Below are 19,919 nucleotides of genomic sequence, written 5' to 3' on the forward strand. Positions count from 1 at the left end.
GTTTTACACACTTCATTATCTTTCTGATGGGAAGCAGCTTCTTTTAATTAACATTATGCAAATTAGATTGATCTGACAAACTGCGCTCGGAAAAGTGGAACGAGGACAGAATAGCTAATATCACACGCTGTAGGCTAAGATAAGCGTTTTGATATTATCTATACGTCGTTTATTTTAAGATTTAGTCTTATTTTAGACTTACCTTAATAGATAAATCGTCCATATAGTCGCGTCCACGCGCCGTTGGTTGACCGCCTGAGGGAATTTAAATGCCTAAATGGCGCGAGATTTCGTAACGGTAAGTTTTAATTTGACTGTCTTGTTTAAAAGTGATTTAACGAAGAAATAAAGACTAGCCTTTACAAATGTTTTCAGCAACTACATTAAGCACTTTTGCAAAAGAATGAGTTTGTGGATTTGACAAATGTTGTGAGGGTATAAATCTTAATTTTGACAGATTTTTGACTGAGAGCTGGGTGTTTGTGAAGTAATTGGTACTCATTTAATTTCCGTGTATGTGAATTTCCTAATCATTTATCATAACAAACCATTTCGTTTCAACAACTTTCACAGTGACTTGTGTCATTTTTACTGTCTGTGGGTAGTTAAGCTTGACTATTTTGTCATCCAAACCAGTTTGACCCAAACATTTAAGGTGCCTCTGGGATTTTGTAAAATTTTTAATAATTTAATAACAAGTTTACATGAACATATTGAACATTACGTTCAATAAAACAAATATTTAATCTTTTTTTCTTGAATGTTTGTTTTTTTTTAATTATTATTAGCTTTCCATCAACTTGCAAACTTTTGCCAACCCTCATATAAAGGTGAATGTACAGATGCTGAAAAATTAAGTTGAAAATAGTCTAATAGTCTTTTAAAGTAACAAATTAACATTTAAACGTATGAATATTCTATATATGTGACCCTGGACCACAAAACCAGTCTTAAGTAGGAAAGGTATATTATTTGTAGAAATGGCCAAGAATACACTGTATGGGTAAAAATTATTCTTCTTTTATTCCAAAAATCATTAGGATATTAAAGATCGTGTTCCATGAAGATATTTTGTAAATTTCCTACAGTAAATACATGAAACTTAATTTTCGATTAGTATTATGCATTGCTAAGAACTTCAATTGGACCACTTTAAAGGTGATTTTCTCAATATTTTTTTTTTTATCAATTTTTTTTTTTTGCACCCTCAGATTCCAGATTTTCAAATAGTTGTATCTCGGCCAAATATTGTCCTATCCTAACAAACACATTGCTGGAAAACTTATTTATTCAGCTTTCATGATGTAAAAATCTAAATTTCGAAAATTTTGAGGTCCAGGGTCACATATAAATGCTTATTATGTGTCTATTAATCTGCATGTATAACTACACAAGATTAGAAAGGTTTTAAATTGTTTTAGATATCAAAAACTGTTTATCTGTAATGATCAGCACTGATGTGCATCAAATATCAAGCAGACTCAGGGCTTCATTTTTTTTTTTTTTTTTTTTTCACTATCATCAGGAAGATCCCACAAGATCAATAAAGTCGATAACAGGTGCTCTCACGATACAGGACAAAGGTCAAGGGTCAGAGGTCAGCAGTCACACCCTTCCACACACAAACAAACACACATACAACTAGACATTCAGCGTCATAAGATTGTTCAGTCATTTACCACTGACGTAAATGAAGAGGCTTTCTCTGTTTTCCTGAATTTCGTCCCGAATAGAAAGAGAGTAGAAAACAGTCGCAGTATCAAAGGTGAAGAATTCCTGATTCAGAGCGTGTGATGATCATATTGCTGTCGCGTTTCTCTCCAGGATGAGCGTCCATCTGTCTCTCTCCCCGACAGCGGAGGGACTTCGGTACTCGGGCTGATCGGTGTGTGTGTCCCTGCTGTTCTGGACCCTGCAGGTGAGTGTCGTTTGGTCCTGAATGCCCTGGGTAAAGTGTGACTGTGCCAGCAGAGACCAATCAATCTCTGAGTCTCACTGCTGATGTCAGGAACAGACCTCCAATGAGAGACAGAGAGAGAGAGAAGAGAGCGAGAGACTGAGATACAGAGACAGAGAGACAGACGGGTCTAAGAGGAGCGCTGCGTGTAGAACAGGATGTAGGCCTGAGTGCTGCACACCTCCTCCACACTGCACACGTTCATCTCCGAGTCGTTACAGTGAACCCAGAAACCTGCAACGCAAACACAGTTACTGTGACAACCGTGCACAACAAATAGGACCATTGACTTACACCAATAAAACTGTCTAAAATCTATCTACAATACTATGTAGCTTGATAACTTTGGAGTAAACATTGGAAAGTGTTGCTTCTACAGCCAAAGCATGCAGCAAGTAAAACTTGCGTTTGTCCATTGCAAATGCCTCGCAAGAGATTTAAAACACACATGCTGCTTGCTTAAACTTAAAGGCAAGCGTTCACACCAATTGTGAGCGGTCCGCATGGAACTGGTCTCTGGTGTGCTAACCGGGAAGTGTGACTCACCTCCTTCAGTGTTATAACAGTAGGCCGTGTAGTGCCCTGAGCCAAAGCCTTTTCCGTGATGCATCACTACAGCAGACAGGTCATAGGTGTAGGCTTCTCTCTGCGGCGTTGAAGCAGCGTCCACGCAGCAGTATGGTTGTATATTCAGGACCTGATCAAAAGCCACGTGGACGCCGATCTTCTCCCTGTGGTTCCGACCGGACCACCTGGAAATGCATGGACAGAATCGTTAACATCAGTGCCTGTGCTCAGTCCTGCAGAGTTTAGCTTCAGCCCCAATTAGACACACCTGAACCAGCTAATCAAGCTCTTACTAGGCATACTAGAAACTTCCGAGCAAGTTGGAGCTAAACTCTACAGGACACCAGTCCTGGAGGACCAACGTCCTGCAAAGTTCATCTCCAACCAGTTTCTAGTCTGAAGACCATGGTTTATGTCCATGCTGCTTCTAAACTCTGCAGTTCTGGTTCCAACTAACGAACAAGTCTGGGTACAACATATGAGGTGTTTTGACTGACCGGAAGCGTTTGAGGTGTAGCCGCAGCACCTGAGGTAAACGGCAGATGAGTAACTGCTTACAGGCCTCCGAAAGAGACAGGGGCTTATGGGACGATTTGCGGCGCTTTCCTGAAAAATCATGGGAAATTTTAGATAAATGCATCAACAACTTCACGTTGTCTGTAAGGAAGGCGCAACTTACTGTTGCAGAAGTTGCACGCATAAATGCAACCCTCCAAAGCTTCCGTCTCCGTGAACTTGGCGAGCATCTCTGAGAGCGAGCAGCTCTGTTGACATGCCGCGGCACTGGGCTTCTCCATGCGGTGGTACCGTTCTGGGAACTCCAGAGACAAATCCCAGAACGGCTCCACTGTGTTCGACTTGTGCTTGCAGGACAGACACGTTACCTGCAAGTTCAGTTTAGAAACATTTGATCATTGCGGACAAAATTCACAAGTCCTAAATGCATTTCTTCAATCAATTCTAAATAAAACGTCTAAACCAGGGGTGTCCAAACTCGGTCCTGGAGGGCTGATGTCCTGCAGAGTTTATCTCCAACTTGCCTAAACACACCTGCATGGAAGATTTCTAAACTCTGCAGGACACAAGTTCAGGACCGAGTTTGCACACCTGTGGTCTAAACCAATGGTTTCCAACTGTGTTCCTTGGCGAACAAGGTTGGGAACCACTGGTCAGAATGAGCTCCACGTCACCTGGCTGAGCAGCTGTCCGTGGAAGATAGTGTTGAGCACTTTGAGGACTTGTTTGGACAGTTTCCGCTGCGTTATTGGAATCAGGAAGTGTTTCCTGGGTCCGTCCGACTCCAGTTCCTGCTGGACTTTGTCCAGAAGCTCGCACAAGAACTCTTGTGCGTCCTGCTGGTCGTATCCACGGAATGCCGGGATCAGGTTCCACACAGAGTGCAACATGGCAAACGGCGACACCAGTGACCACCGCCCCGACCACATGACCCTGAAAAGCGTGTGCAACTCGTGACACAACGACATCTGCTGCCGAGCTGAGGTCCTCGGCTCTTTCGGCTGCACCAATTCCGCCGAGCTCAGGCTTGGCGGGACGTTCTGCTTGCTGAAGGCGGCGCCTCCGCCGCCGCTCGCCCTCCCCATGCGGCCCAGCGCGGTGAGGGCTCCCTGCGAGTGGTTGGTCTTGGCGAGCAGCTCCTCGGTCTCGCACAGGTCCAGTGTGAGAAAACACTCCCTGAACTTCTGCAAGTGACTCAGCACTTGGAGAATGGAGTTCATGTAACACGTGTTCCCGAGGTTGCGCAGTCCCGTGACTCCGGGCGCAAGCTTCCTGCGGCGCGACGACTGCGACGCGTGATAGCGGTGCAACCGCCCCGCATTGCGAAGCGGTTTGCGTGCAAGAGGCTTGTTGGACAGCGTCAGCAAGGACTGTTTGGGAGCCGAAGGCAGTCGTTCCGGAGGGTCTCGGAACTTCCGAGGAATTAGTGCGAGCGTTGGACGCGGAGCTTGCGTGAGTAGCCTCGCGCTTTTGCGCGGCGGCACATTGGCTAGTTCACCCATGAGCCGCTTCTTGACCTCCCTGCGCTGTCGTCGCTTCTCCTCTCGCTCTTGTTCTTGTTTCTCCTCCCGCTTGCGGTGTTCTTCTTGCTGCCGGTTTCTCCAATGGCGCAAAGCGCCTTGCAAGAGAGTTTTCCGTCGGTGCCACAACGCCGTCTGCATGGCAGGGCGCGGGCCATCCCGCGTAACCTCGCACACTCTAACTCCGCCGTCGGACGCCGCCGACCGCAGGGAGCGCTGACCGGGGCTGCGGACGGTAGATAGCGCTCCTCGGAGGAGCTTCAGGTCGCCTTCGACGTTATCGTTCAACACGTAGTCGCCGCACGCGAAACAGAAGACGTCCAGCTCGCGTACGTCCATGGCTAGCGGGTGCTGCGTCTGCTGGTAGTGACTCAGCGAGTGTTCTTCCATGTAGCGGCCGCACGCTACGTGCGAGCACTTTAGACAAGCCCATACGGACTCCGTGGTGCCGCAGTCCACACAGCGCCACATCTGCGGGTTGAGGATGGAGTGGCCGTGGCCCAAACGGAACCGCACCACATGCTTACAGCGATCCATGTCTCCCAACACGCATGAGCACTCGGAGTCAGGAACCACACGCCATGACCGCGCTCATCCTAGAAACAAGATAAGATAACGTAACATTCGCAACCCAAGTTAATATGTCAAGTAAGAGAGATTACTCACTGAGAAACGGCGAGATTCCGCATCAGAGCCGACGTGTCCTGCCGCCGTATGGTTTAAAAGACTTCATGATGCAGAATGAAAACTGTGGATGAAAAATATATCGTTTACACATGCACAAATCAGTGCCAGCTCAATCCTGATTTTAAAACTAGATCTGAATGTGAACCCGCAATTGGTTCTGAAGGTGTGTTTGAGCTGGATTATATTATTTAATTTTTACATGTATATGTTTGAGTTTGCTATTGAGTGTTTGTGAATGCATTTTCACCAATTCTGAGTGTTAATGTGTATTCTTTTGATAGTATTTGAGTGTTTGTCACACAATGCAGTGTGTGTACACTTATGAGTGTGTGTGTGTGTCTCTGTTGTTTGAATGTTTGTGTGTGTGCTAACCCGCTAGCGCTACTCACAGAACAAAAGACGCTCCGCCGGGAGACACGCGGAATCCGCGGCAGCCACGGATCCGGGAGGTTCCGGTACCGGCGCTCGATCGGTGTGTTTGTGTGCGTGTTTATACCGGCGCGAGAGATCTGTTACTTTAAACCCGCTGAACAAAAACCAGCAAGAGCCGCAGCCACAGAATAAACTCGCACCGCAAAGCCGCCGATCGGCTCTCAAACGGCGCCTCGGCGCGAGCCCTCCACGAAACAGCCGGTGGAACGCGCTTGACGAGTTGAATGCCGGAAAATATTTGCGTGTTTTTATTTTACACTCGCTTTCGGCTGTTATTTACCGCCATCATCCGCACGCGCGAGCTGTCACCATTTTCGGCTCAACCGAACTCGCCCAGCGCCGGCGTCACTGCGCTCTGATTGGCCGCGGAGCGATCAATCACATGGCGACCGCGTTTTGATTGGTCGAGACGGCGGTCGGTGACGCAGCGGAGCCGGTCTCCCATCGGTTGTGGAGGCGTCCGTCAGGTTTTAAAGCTCCAGAGGCGGGGTCAGATGAACAGATTAACCTTGTCCGTGATTTATTTATTTATTTTTTTTATTCACATTTATGATTTTATAAGGAAGCGGATATTAAACGAACACTGATTATATGGTTTCCAAAGAGTGGAAAAGATGCAAACAAATAAGTGTAAACAAAGGCTGAAGTATGTACTTTGGAGTTCATGCTGAAGTGGCTTCATACATTCAGTATGCTTACCCAGCATGCTTTGCAACTCTGGTCTAGAGTTTTATCTGAGCACTACATTGTAAAATGGGGAGTTCATTTTATAATATCACATATTACCAGTGTTGAGGTGTATAGCACCAGATTTATGTCGTGTATCTTGTGGTTTTAAACAGAATGAGTGGAGATGGTTAATGCTAATTTAACCCTTTAACTGTCACCCCCCATTTTTTAAAATAGGCTTGAAAGTGCACTATCCGAACTTAATTTGTTGTAATTCATGAACACTTTGGAATACAGATCTAAGGTTGGTCTCTTCAGGTCATCAGATTATGCCAATTTTTTCAACAAAATAAAATATTAATAAGTTATAGAAGTTTAGATTTACTAAAAAGAAAACGCACTGTACCATTTTTATTATATTTTATATAAAGTACATATTTTACATAACATAATTTGATATCAAATTGAAGCCTTATGTCTAAACAAGTTATGTTCCAAATTTGAAGTTGATATGAAAAAAATCGAGGTTCCTGTAAAAGTTTGTTTAGGGCGTAATACCACAAATAGCCACCGGGTGCCATACAAACTCTCTAGAATATTTTAAAATGCATTTTCTGTCACAAACGTCTAAATGTCTCTGTCAATTTTACTTCTATCACAAAAAAACCACCAGATATGAAATCCTGAGACTCAGACCTTTCCAATGACGTTTTTTGTCAAGATTATAAAAAGTTTGGATTCTAAAAGACCGTAATGCATTTTGTAATTTGACACTTGACACCGCTGCTAAGGGGGAGGAGACCGCCAAAAGATTTTACAGCATCATTTCCATGGTAACACAATGTCCAATTTCAAAATGGTTTTCATAGGGTGATTCTTGGGCTTGTGACAGTTAAAGGGTTAAGCTCACATGTAGTATAAGACTGATTGCATGTGGCTCGGCATTCATCCACATTGTGTTCTGCTCATGCATATTCAAATGAATTGGGCTTTTCTAGCCAATCATCTGCTCCTTCATCTGTTCTGCATTTGTTAAATGCAAATGTGCTGTTTTTGTATGAACACCAGTGCATACTTAAACACACTCGAAGAACTAACGTGTTCGTTTTGGCAGTTTGAAATCACTCACCAGCACAAATTTTCAGAAATAGCTCATTATAGTGTGTAAACAATGAGTTTTTGTTTAAATTTAACCAGTTGTTTTGTAAAACGCTTCAGTTTTGAAGCATTTAAAATGCACTGGCGACCCCTGTTGGTCAGGAGGAAGCGAATGCAACCAAAACTAATAATAATGGCTATAATGACACATTTTCTGAAAAAGTGTGCTATATACTAGGGGAAAATATGAATCAGCATCTCTACTTCAATGCTGATTCAGGATTTTTTTCATCATTTACTAAAACTAAAACTGCTGTTTTGTTACTTGACATAAATGCTAACGGAAATAATTCGGTTTTATATTGTTACGTTTTTATTTTAGCTAGTTGCAAAGGCAACTTTTCTCAGTAAAACAAAATCTAAATTCAAAAATATTAACAAATTATAGCATTTCAATGATGCAAAATAACACCGTACTGATAAGTCAAAATAAACAGTTTATTTCACAAACACAAGTATAAACAGAAAATAAGCAACCAGAGCCACAACTGAAGTAACATTAAAGGCAGGAACGAATGCTTTATGTCGTACTTGAAAACAGTACAGCGACCAGAACGTGAGTCAGTCATGTGTGACATGTTCTTGTGGCTCATATGAAGTTCTCTCAGAGACTCCTCGCAAGATGCGGCGTTTGTATTTGTTGCGTTCGGCTCTCAGCGTACGCCGCTGCCCGGCAGCACCTGCTGCTTGCGCACTTTGCTGAAGAGCTCCAGGTACTGGCTCATGGTGTCCATGCAGTCCACGGGCGCGTACAGACCCTCGGCTTTATTGGTGAACACGGCCGGCAGCTCTGGCGTGTTTGAGCCCAGAAAACTCTGCATGAACTCCTTCATGAGGTTCCAGCAGTCTCCGGGAATCACACAGGCGCAGTACTCCACCTGCACACACACAAACACTATAACTCTCTGAACACGGTTCATTTCAGGTTAATCAGAAAAAATAAAGGGTCTCGCTCACGGAGTTCTCTCGTTAAATATGAAGAGGTCAAATGACAGATTAATGAGTTTATCTAAATTTCACCTAAAGCTTATGGACATAATTACAATGTAAGTCAGACATTGAAGTGAGTTGCTGTTTTTGTCTCTTGTGAGGAAGATTCGTTCACTTGTTTGCCAATGAACCACACACACATTGGATTGTTTGACTATTCAAAGGAGAATATAGGAAAATATAACTTAATTTGTGTTTCTTGCTAGTGAAATGTCACATACATAAACAAATATCTGACTCTAAACCCCTTTCCTTTGTGCTTGTACAAAAAAAACATGGTTACCACACTTTTACTATAGTAAAACCACATAGTTAATTTTCTTAAGGGACTTCTTAAGGGTATTTGTTTACTTTTTTTCTTTTTAGAACTGCACTGCCTTAATGATTTGATGTTTTTCTACTGTTTAACAAACAAACAAAAAATAGAAATAAGAAAAAAGATTTAAGAAGCCACTCCAAAGTCCCAATTTGAATCAAATGATTCGCGAACCCTTTTAAAGTCCGGATCTGAATCATGATTCGCAAACCCGCTCAAAGTCCCGATCTGAATCAAATGATTCGCGATACGCGAAGTTCAGATCAAATGATTCGCGAACCCACTTAAAGTCCCGATCTGAATCAAATGATTCGCGATACGTGATCCGATCGGAGTGCTTCGAAAAAGCGAATCATTTTGCGACGCAATAGTTTAACTGATTGAGTTTTGAAAACCTCCGTTTCTCCCATCACTGTGTTTTTTTTTTTGTTGTTGTTGTTGTTTTAATCATTACAAGCAATGCTGAAATTGGAAAATGAAAGGCTCTTTTGATCTGGTGTTTGCTAGTGAATCGCTTGAACTGAATGATCAAAGTCACGAGTGTGAATCAATCGGAGCGGTTCCAGCATAAATGACTCACTCAATTGAATCGGTTTGTCTGTTCCTCTTTTCGCGTCTTCAGTCATGTTTACACAACACTGTGAGTACTAATACTGGTTTATCTCGCTAGTTTGATGACATTAACTAAAATACGCAAAACAAGTATGGTGTTTACAAAATGAAATATCCATATTTCCAACACAAATCTCCTCCATATTGAGGTGTGGTAACCGGTTTACTGCTAACTAGTGAAACACTCCATTAATATGACGAGCTGCAGCTCAAAATACATGTTAGATATAAACATTGTGCATTATGATGGAGTTTGTAGCTTAATTCACTAGATTTGAAATAGTTTGAGCTGCAGTTCAATAGGAATCAGTTGAATCTCACACCCTTTAAGTCAATCTTACAATTTATCACTATATATTGTAATAAATATTTGAGAAATGATTGTTGTATGTGATTCAGTGGTGATAAAGATTCAGTGGTATGACCCATTTCAGATGTGGCCAAAATTACAACAACGTAATTGTTTGATCAAAATTAATATTATTACAGCGACTAATGGTAACTATATTAGCAGCAAATACACCAATGCTCTGTTTATTCAAAGCCAACTGCAGTTTTGTCATCTGCCGCTTTAAATGTTTGCAGTGAAGAAAAAAATTCTGAAAGCAGTTGCAGCGATATTGTTTCTTTGTGTCGTATTGTTATATTTGTGACGTAAACGTCGCTATTCTCATAGAGTTAGAATGATTCACTTTTATAGTTATTGTTATAGTTGTGGATTTTGGCCGTTACGTTCGTTTTCAGTTGTTCGTATGGTTTTTGTAAACTCAAATAAATTAGTATAAAAGTTACTAATCTATTTTATTTTTTTAACATGAAAAAGTTGATACACCAATTTCAGTCCGTGAACGAGACTCTTTGAACACACTCAAACCTCGACTGAAATCCCTCTGGCGCTGGAGCTCATGGCGACGGTGCCGATCTTCACCAGGAAGTCGCAGTATTTATAGCGTGTGCCGCGAGACTCCACTTTATGTCCTTTGGCGTTCTGGAAGTGACTCTTGAGTTTAACCATCAGAACGTCGAAGTTGGCGTCGGCGGTGAGGCCCGGACCGCCCTCGAACAGAGCCATGCAGCTCAGCGGCATCTCCGAGTTGTGCATCACGTACAGCAGCTTCGACGGCTGACCTGCAACACACGGAAAACGTGCGATAGGTGCGCTCTGGTATCTGTGGCAACATACCGCGGTGCGTGGCGCTCACCGGTGGCGTTTCCCGTGGCGTGATACGTCTCGCAGTCCACCCAGAAGTTTCCCTGTTTGACGGCTCCCAGCTGCTCCAGCTTCTTATGCAGCATGTCGACCGTCTGCTGCACACTCTTGCCCTCCGCCACCGGCACCTGACACACGCTAACACACACACACACACACACACACTGTCAACAAACACGCTAATGTCTCATATTATCACGATACCTGCCAGATCACAAAAAACTCTGAAACCGTAAAGACTTTAAAGATTTTACATTTCTATATGTTGTTTCTGTCATAATGTGAATTCTGTAATCTACATTTACATAATTGTTGCTTGCAATAAAGCAAATAAAGTTGGAAGTAAAAGGTATTTTTTTTTATACAAACCAAACCAAAGAAAAGGTATGGGAGCCCGTTTCTGCCACTTAATTATATAAAAAAGTTATTGTAACTTTTTAATCTGACAAATCTGCCTTTTATAGTCAGATTTGCATTATACAAACTTACAATTCTGACTTTTTCTCACAAATATGAGTTTGTACCTCACAATTCCGACTCGTTTTCGCACAGACGCGAGTTTGTACCTCGTGATTCAGACTTTTTTTTTTTCTCTCAAACGTAAGTTCATACCTCACATTTCCGACTCGTTTGAACCTCACAATTGTAACGTGTTTTTGCGCAAACGTGAGTTTGTACCTCACAATTCCGACTCATTTTGCACAAGTGCACGTTTGTGCCACACATTTTGTGCAAATGCAAGTTCATACCTCACATTTCCAACTCGTTTGAACCTCACAATTCCAACGCATTTTTGCACAAACATGAGTTTGTATCTTGCAATTCCAACTCGATCCGCACAAGTGCAAGTTTGTACCGCACAATTCTGACTCATTTTGCGCAAATGCGAGTGAATTTCTTGCAATTCCGACTAATTTTTTGAACAAACGAGAGTTTGTACCTCGTGATTCAGACTTTTTCTCACAAATGCAAGTTCATACCTCGCAATTCCGACTCGTTGGAACCTCACAATTCCGACTCGTTCCACACAAACGCAAGTTTGCACCTCTCAATTCTGACACATTTTGCGCAAATGCGAGATACAATTCCACACAATTCCATCGTTTCATGCAAATGAAAATTTCTACCTCGCAATTCCATCTCGTTCTGCACATTAGGCCACAGGGCAGCCATGGCCTAATGGTTAGGGTGTTGGGCTCAAATGGAAAAATTGTGGGTTCGAGTCCAAGTCCGGCAGGGATTGAAGGTGGGGGGAGTGAATAACCAGCGCTCTCTCCACCCTTAATACCACGACTGAGGTGAGTCCCTTGAGCAAGGCCCCGAATCCCCATCTGCTCCCTGGTAGCAATATGGTGTGTGTTCACGGTGTGTGTGTGCACTTGGATGGGTTAAATGCAGAGCACAAATTCCAAGTATGGGTCACCATACTTGGCCACATATCACGTCCTTTCCTTTCCAAATGCAAGTTTGTGCCTCGCAAACACGACTTTTTTTCTCGCAAACACAAGTTCATACCACGCAATTCTGATTTGTTTGAACCTCACAATTCCAAAGCATTTTTGCACAAATGTGAGTTTGTACCTCACAATTCCGACTCATTTCGTGCAAACATGAGTTTGTACCGCACAATTCCATCTTGTTTTGTGCAAATACAAATTGTACCTCGCAATTCTGTCTCGTTACAGGATGTAAATTGTGAGGAAAAAGTCAGAACTGTAAGATAAAGTCACAATGACCTTTTTTAATGTTTTATTCAGTGGCTGAAACAGGCTAAAGCAGGCGATTCTCAATCCTGGTCCTGGGGGTCCACCGCTCTGCACATTATGATTGAGATCATCAACTCATTAGGAGAGAGATCCATGAACTGAACTAACGAGCTGATGATCTCAATCAGGTGTGGTAAATAAGTGGACCCCCAGAACCAGGATTGAGAACCACTGGGCTAAAGCCTTAGGCTTATATTTGTTATGCTTACAAATATAGGTTTTCTTTAACAAAACTATGAACAAACTCCGTATAGTTAAATATTATAATACAAGCCAAATTAAATTTTCACTGAAGAAAACTGTCATTTATCAATATCATTTAAAAACCGAAAACTGAAGACTACATTGTGCTTTATTTCTGTAATGTGCTATTAAAATAAATCGATTTCATATTAAATTATTTTTTTAACATGAATTATTAAATACATTTATGCATTTTATATCAGTTTATTCTGCATATATACACACACACACACACATATATATATATATATATATACTGAAAAAAAACGTGAATTTTCACTCAGAATTTGCTAGTAACTTTAAAAAATGAAATGGCAAGTAACACACTGAATTAAATGAAATGCCATTTTCTTCTAAAATGTACTCCAATAATCTCCATATATTTATATATATCTCCTTGAAATGCATATATTAAAAAAACAACTAAAATATAAACAAAAAGTATTTCTGACTGATGCCTGAAGAGCTTTTTGTCTCTTTCAAAGCCTCTCCGTGCATTCAACATACACAACAAATTAGCAGAATAATTTATAAGCACCGGAACACACAAAACGCGCTATAAAAACTACATTTACTACACAATAATATAAAAACAAAGTGTTTTTCTCACCACGTTACCCCCATTTCTTCACCGCAAACTTCCGTGAACCGGTATTTACTTCCGGATCAATCCGGCTTTCGTGAATAACACAAAATCAGAGAAAGTGAAAAACTTTAATTGAACAATTTAGAAACATTTGTAAACGACTACACAATCAAATAAAATGATCGCAGACACTCTGAAACATTGTTTGAGAGCGGCACATCTAATGTGAGCGGAAGTAAACAGTGTGACGCAGCGCCGGTCTGAGATCAGCTGTTCTGAGCGCCGCATATACACTGAGATCAGCGTTCGCTTTGCCCAGCTGATCTCAGATCAGCACACAGACGCTCACTCGCATACACACACACACACACACACACACAGCGCCATTTGCTTCACACACACGTGTGTTCTGTTCCGCAGCGTGTCATGAGTTCAAACCGGAGTTTGTAATACTAATAACTCATCATATAAATCATCATCATCATGCCGAAGGTGAAGAAGAGTAAAGGCGCTCCGGAGCGCAGCGGCGCCGGTTTGTCTCTGGCCGATCAGATCCTGCAGGGAGACGCGCTCCGGTCCAGCGGCCGAGTGAAGAACCGGAGCCGCGCCGAGGAGGAGCAGGAGTACGTGGACGAGAAACTGTCCAGAAAGATCCTCCAACAAGCCCGAATACAACAGGAGGAGCTGCAGAGCGAGTTAGGACTCACACCAGACACCAAAAGACAACCAGCCACTCAACTAGGTGAGTCAACTAACCTGACCATCACTTACAGATAGATATTCAGACAGAATATGTGTGTTAAAGCGTCTATGGGCACGTTTCAGGTCCGAGCACACAGGATGGAGACTCTGATGAGGAGTGGCCGGCGCTGGGCGATGACCGGGGGGAGACGGGCGATGAGGTGGACGTGGACCCTGAGGACGAGAAGGCCATCGAGATGTTCATGAACAAGAACCCACCTCTCAGGTAAGCAGACGCGTCCCCTGTGTTTATGAAGGCCATATGGCATGACCTAACCACTTGTGTCCCTGCAGACGCACGCTAGCCGACATCATCATGGAGAAGATCACGGAGAAGCAGACGGAGGTGGGCACCGTGATGTCCGAGGTGTCTGGACACGCCGCTCCTCAGCTGGACCCGCGAGTGGTGGAGGTGTACAGAGGCGTCAACAAGGTACGACTGCTAATCTGAGCACATTAACACACTAGTCAGCGCCAACGCCAGTGGACGATAACGCTCTCCCTCCGCAGGTCCTGTCCAAATACCGCAGCGGGAAACTTCCCAAAGCCTTCAAGATCATCCCGGCTCTGTCCAACTGGGAGCAGGTGCTGTACCTCACCGATCCGGAGACGTGGACGGCCGCCGCCATGTACCAGGCCACCAGGTCAGAGGTCACAGGTTGTCACGCGTACGTCGTTTTGTGTTTCCGTTCGCTTATGTTGTTTGTGTTCTCGTAGGATCTTCTCGTCGAATCTGAAGGAGCGAATGGCTCAGCGCTTTTACAATCTGGTGCTGCTGCCCAGGGTCCGAGACGACATCGCCGAGTACAAGCGGCTGAACTTTCACCTGTACAGCGCGCTGAAGAAAGCGCTCTTCAAACCCGGAGCCTGGTTCAAAGGTGAGCGGCAGCGGGACGGGTGTATGTTTATCAGTTAACAAGTCGAAATGCATCAGTATTTCTAGTAGTGAATAGTGGATGAATGTAAAATAAGGCGGCTCAGAAGCGCTTCTGAAGTGGCATTTAGACGTCTCTACGTGGCTCAGAGGTGCGTAAATACATTTATACAGCAGTTACAACTGTATACATGAGTCTTTACGCTGTATTTTAAGTAGGCATAGAGCTGGCTTAACTTAACACAGCTGAGTTAAGGCTGCTCTGTGCCTGCTCAGAATTCAGTGTAATAATGCAATGCCGCATAAAAGCCAGACTAAATTATGCCTGCTTTGACCTATAGTTATTATTGCTGTATTGTGCATGTCTTAAACAAAATTTACACCGCAAAGGCAGCACAAAAGCGCTTCTGAAGCTGCTTCTACGCTGACTGTTTAATGCTGCTCAGAGGTGCATAAATGCATTCACACTGCAATTTCACTGTAACATGTAATTGATATGTGGCAAAATTTAGTCTGGCTTTAATGCTGCATTGTGTCTTAACACTAAATTTAAAGCAGGCATAGAGCAGCCTTAGCTTGACACATCTTTACACAGCAGCTCATTGCCTGCTTAAAGGATGTAATGCCGACCAAAAGCCAGATTTAACTCTGACAAACTTCAGCTCATAGTATCAAAGTTTGCCGTTCTGTAAATGCATTTATGCCACCTCTGGGCAGCATTGAAAGGTGTAAAAACACCTAAATGCCACTTCAGAAGCACCTCTTTCAGTGTAAAATGCATTTATGCCACCTCTGAGCAGCATTAAAAGATGTAAAAACACATGAATGCCACTTTAGAAGTGCTTCTGTGCCATCTTTGCAGTGTTAATGTGGCACTGAGTATCTTCAGGATTTTCAGTGGAGATTAGTGGGAAAATACTGTGCATGTCTTACACCATTTACACCGCAAAGCGCTTCTGAAGCGGCATTTACGCAGACTGTTTAATGCTGCTCAGAAGAGCATAAATGCTGCATTTACGCTGCAATTACACTTTGATACATGGTTCAAAACTGGCATAATATAGTCTGGCTTTAATGCTGCATTGTGTCTTAAGACTACATTTTAAGCAGGCACAGAGCAGCCTTAACTTGAGGCATCTTTACACAGCTGCTCTTAAGGTTGCTTGTTGCCTGCTCAAAAGATGTAATGCTGCATAAAAGCCACATTTAACTCTGACCAAACTCAGCTCCTAGTATCAAAGTGTATGGTTATTCTTGCTCTGTAAATGCATTTATGCCACCTCTGAGCAGCATTAAAAGGTGTAAAAACACCAAATGCCACTTCAGAAGTGCTTCTGTGCCCTCTTTTGCATGTGGCAGTAGTCGAAATGCATCAGAAGTGAGTGGCTGCAGTATTTCAGTTAGAAATTAGTGGGAAAATATTGTGTAGTTTTATGCCAAATTTACACCACAAAGGCGGCACAGAAGCGCTTCTGAAGCGGCATTTACACAAACTGTTTAATGCTGCTCACTGAGGTGCATAAATGCATTTACACTGCAAATTCACTTTGATACATGGTTCAAAACTGGCATAATTTAGTTTGGTTTTAATGCTGCATTGTGTCTTTACACTGAATTTTAAGCAGGCACAGAGCAGCCTTAACTTGACGCATCTTTACACAGCTGCTCAGGTTGCTTGTTGCCTGCTCAAAATGTGTAATTCTGCATAAAAGCCAGATTTAACTCTGACCAACCTCAGCTCCTAGTATCAAAGTTTGCAGTTCTGTAAATGCATATATGCCACCTCTGAGCAGCATTAAAAGGTGTAAAAACACCTGAATGCCACTTTAGAAGTGCTTCTGTGCGATCTTTGCAGTGTTAATGTGGCACTGAGTATCTTCAGTATTTTTAGTGGAGATTAGTGGGAAAATATTGTGTAGTTTTATGCCAAATGTACACCTCAAAGCTGGTACAGAAGCGCTTCTGAAGCGGCATTTACACAGACTGTTTAATGCTGCTCACTACAGTGCATAAATGCATTTACAGTGCAATTTCACTTTGATACATGGCTTAAAACTGGCTTAATTTAGTCTGGCTTTAACGCTGCATTGTGTCTTAACACTAAATTTTAAGCAGGCATAGAGCAGCCTTAGCTTGACACATCTTTACACAGCAGCTCATTGCCTGCTTAAAGGATGTAATGCCGACCAAAAGCCAGATTTAACTCTGACCATCCTCAGCTCATAGTATCAAAGTTTGCAGTTCTGTAAATGCATTCATGCCACCTCTAAGCAGCATTAAAAGGTTTAGATGTAAAAACACCTAAATGCCACTTCAGAAGCACCTCTTGCAGTGTAAATTGGCACTGACCTTATCAAACCCACCTACATTTGTAATCAGCATATTCCCAATAAACTAAAGTTGAGTTTTACACAGTCACTGCCGAAGTTAAATCCCAAAGTTGGCACAGAGGCGCTTCTGAAGTGTTACACATAAATATTCCATTAGTATAAAGCAAAAATCAGAGTTTAAACCAGATAATCAGCAATTATGTGGATGTAAACAGCATCAGTGTCAGTGTGCAGTTACTGTGAGTGAACACTAGAGGACACCGGTGAGTTGCACAAGAGACTAGTTTAAGCTCCACTGGAACAGATCAGATCTCATGGTTTATTCTGGTAAAATTACGCTCGTGTGACTGATAAACAAACCATTACTGTGGTATTTAACAAATGCCGGACAAGAAATTGAGCGAAACTAAACTTCGAAAATGACTGTAATCTTGTGGTTATTTTTAACTTAAAATGCAGTTATTTTTAACTGAGATTCTTCCTCCTCTTCACATGTGTGGCCCAGAAAAAAACACAAAACCAGTCATAAGACTCAGTTTTGTGAAAATCTGGAATCTGAGGGTGCAAAAAAAATCAAATTATTGAGTAAATCACCATTAAAGTTGTTCACATGAAGTTCTTAGCAATGCATATTACTAATCAAAAATTAAGTTTTGATAAAATATCTTCATGGAACATGACCTTTACTCAATATTCTAATGATTTTTGGCATAAAAGAAAGATACAGTGTATTTTTGGCTATTGCTACAAATATACCCATGATACTTAAGACTGGTTCTGTGCTCCAGGGTCACATTTTACAGCTCTAATGTGACAAAGTAAAACAAGAAATTTGAACCTGGTTTAACTGAATGTTTATACAAATGAGTGCATGTTTAATTAGATAATATGCATGTTTAAAATAACATTTTAGGAAAACTTGTAAAACAAAACGATGCAATCTTAATGCAATTCTTAACTTTTTTACTTTATTCACCTACTGTTCTGTTAAAATTTACAATCTAAAAAAAGCAAATACATTAGTAAATACTATAATGGTATAACACAGGCCTGTTAAAGCTGATGTGTGTGTGTTTGCAGGAATCTTGTTGCCGCTGTGTGAATCAGGCACATGTACTCTGAGAGAAGCCATCATCATCGGCAGCATCATCACCCGATGCTCCATCCCCGTACTGCACTCCAGGTGAACACCGTAAACCCTTGCAACATTTTCAGAATAAAGTCAAAATAACCAGATTAAACTTGCAATACTCTAAGAATACAACTAATCATGAGAATATAGTCATACGTGGTGTTAAACCGGCATCGTACGTTGCAGCGCTGCCATGCTGAAAATCGCAGAGATGGAGTACAACGGCGCCAACAGCATTTTCCTGCGTCTGCTGCTGGATAAGAAGTACGCGCTGCCCTTCCGCGTGCTGGACGCCCTGGTCGCCCACTTCCTGTCGTTTCGCACGGACAAACGGACGCTGCCGGTGCTGTGGCACCAGAGCCTGCTGACGCTGGTGCAGCGCTACAAAGCCGACCTGTCCTCCGAACAGAAGGAGGCGCTGCTGGAGCTGCTCAAGTGTCAGACGCACCCACAGATTTCAGCCGAGATCCGGCGAGAGCTGCACAGCGCCGAGCCGCGCGACGCCGAGGACGCTACGCCCGCCATGACCGACGACTGAGACGCCGACTTTAATCATAATGACTGTGTTGCAATACGTTTCGCATTTTTTGCAGTAATGCAGTGTTCATATTTTTTGGACTAAACTTGGTTAGAACTTGTGTTTCGAGGTAATAAAACCACGTTATGTAAACTTCAGAATGGATTGTTTTCTGCTGATGGGCGAAACGGGATATTCAATATTTATGAAGGTTTTGTTATATTCTGATGGCTTTTCACACTATTTTGAGTTTATTTTCAGTTTTTTGTGGGGTTTTTTCCGCTAAGGAATAAAAGTAATTTGCGACATACTCATGATTTGTTAAAAACGTTTCGAGAACAAAGTTGAAATTATGATAATAATGTCGAAATGTGTCGAATTAAGCGAAATGACACAAATAAAGTCGACACGTTTCGAGAGTAAAGTTGTGATGTTTTGAAAGTAAAGTTGACATGTTTCCTTCGAGAGTAAAGTCGAAACGTTTCAAGAGTAAATTCGACAGGTTTGGAGAGTAAAGTCGCAACATTTTGAGAGTCGACATGTTTTGTTGTAATTGTTGTAATTTTTTTTTTTTTTCAATTCTTATTTATTTTCTTAAGTTTAAATCTTACAATTTAACTAAAACTTCTGTTTTTTTTTCCAGTACTGTTTTTCCCTCAATTTTGACTTTATATTCAGTTTTTTTTTTTCCCGTCAAGGGATAAAAATGGTAATTTGCGACATTCTCATGGTTTGTAAAAAAAAGTTATAATTGCGAGACATAAACTCTAAATAAACTTTTTTTCTCGTAAATCCAAATTTACATCTTGCAATTCTGATGTGTTTTCTAAAGAGTTTAAATCTTACAATTGTTTTTCTTTTCAGCACAAAATTACTGCGATTATTTTTTTTTTTTTTTCTCACAATTTTGATTTTTTTCGCAATTGCAAATTTATAACAATTCAGACTTTTTTCCTCAGAATTGTGATTTCTTATCTCTCAGTTCTGAGTTTATATATTGCATTTCTGACTATAAAGTCAGATATAAACTCACAACTGCAAGAAGTTAGGTTAGTCACAAATATATTTACTTTTTTAAAATTCAGTGGAAGAAACG

The 19,919-nt window shown here is 42.0% G+C and overlaps 3 protein-coding genes across 3 annotated transcripts; 1 reads left to right on the plus strand and 2 right to left on the minus strand.

The window, feature by feature from the left end:
• Positions 1–1,511: 1,511 nt before the first annotated feature.
• Positions 1,512–6,032, minus strand: usp49 (ubiquitin specific peptidase 49). The gene is made up of 7 exons (XM_051095563.1): positions 5,637–6,032; positions 5,227–5,308; positions 3,715–5,156; positions 3,204–3,408; positions 3,022–3,130; positions 2,504–2,709; positions 1,512–2,191 (listed from the first exon to the last, which is right to left on the minus strand). The coding sequence occupies exons 3-7, from the start codon at positions 5,095–5,097 to the stop codon at positions 2,088–2,090; spliced, it is 2,007 nt and encodes a 668-aa protein (XP_050951520.1). The 5' UTR covers positions 5,098–5,156; positions 5,227–5,308; positions 5,637–6,032; the 3' UTR covers positions 1,512–2,087.
• A 1,891-nt stretch (positions 6,033–7,923) lies between these two features.
• med20 (mediator complex subunit 20) lies at positions 7,924–13,412 on the minus strand. The gene is made up of 4 exons (XM_051095035.1): positions 13,254–13,412; positions 10,627–10,772; positions 10,299–10,552; positions 7,924–8,384 (listed from the first exon to the last, which is right to left on the minus strand). Exons 1-4 carry the CDS (start codon positions 13,265–13,267, stop codon positions 8,160–8,162), a joined length of 639 nt encoding a protein of 212 aa, XP_050950992.1. The 5' UTR covers positions 13,268–13,412; the 3' UTR covers positions 7,924–8,159.
• Positions 13,413–13,583: 171 nt separating this feature from the next.
• Positions 13,584–19,398, plus strand: bysl (bystin-like). The gene is made up of 7 exons (XM_051095033.1): positions 13,584–13,971; positions 14,055–14,196; positions 14,265–14,403; positions 14,481–14,614; positions 14,688–14,848; positions 18,255–18,357; positions 18,493–19,398. Exons 1-7 carry the CDS (start codon positions 13,713–13,715, stop codon positions 18,842–18,844), a joined length of 1,290 nt encoding a protein of 429 aa, XP_050950990.1. The 5' UTR covers positions 13,584–13,712; the 3' UTR covers positions 18,845–19,398.
• The last annotated feature ends 521 nt before the right edge of the window (positions 19,399–19,919 follow it).

The sequence above is a fragment of the Labeo rohita genome, chromosome 22 (genome assembly GCF_022985175.1).
Source record: "Labeo rohita strain BAU-BD-2019 chromosome 22, IGBB_LRoh.1.0, whole genome shotgun sequence".
Classification (NCBI taxonomy): domain Eukaryota; kingdom Metazoa; phylum Chordata; class Actinopteri; order Cypriniformes; family Cyprinidae; genus Labeo; species Labeo rohita.

Coding starts and splice junctions, on each gene's coding strand:
- usp49 (XM_051095563.1), bottom strand. CDS start 5,097: ATGGATCGCTGTAAGCATGTGGTGCGGTTCCGTTTGGGCCACGGCCAC. Junction 3,409..3,714: donor ACGGACAGCTGCTCAGCCAG/GTGACGTGGAGC, acceptor CTGAACTTGCAG/GTAACGTGTCTGTCCTGCAA. Junction 3,131..3,203: donor TGCGTGCAACTTCTGCAACA/GTAAGTTGCGCC, acceptor ATGATTTTTCAG/GAAAGCGCCGCAAATCGTCC.
- med20 (XM_051095035.1), bottom strand. Junction 10,553..10,626: donor CGCCACGGGAAACGCCACCG/GTGAGCGCCACG, acceptor CGTGTGTTGCAG/GTCAGCCGTCGAAGCTGCTG. Junction 8,385..10,298: donor CCAGAGGGATTTCAGTCGAG/GTTTGAGTGTGT, acceptor GTGTGTGTGCAG/GTGGAGTACTGCGCCTGTGT.
- bysl (XM_051095033.1), top strand. CDS start 13,713: ATGCCGAAGGTGAAGAAGAGTAAAGGCGCTCCGGAGCGCAGCGGCGCC. Junction 13,972..14,054: donor ACAACCAGCCACTCAACTAG/GTGAGTCAACTA, acceptor GGCACGTTTCAG/GTCCGAGCACACAGGATGGA. Junction 14,197..14,264: donor AACAAGAACCCACCTCTCAG/GTAAGCAGACGC, acceptor GTGTCCCTGCAG/ACGCACGCTAGCCGACATCA.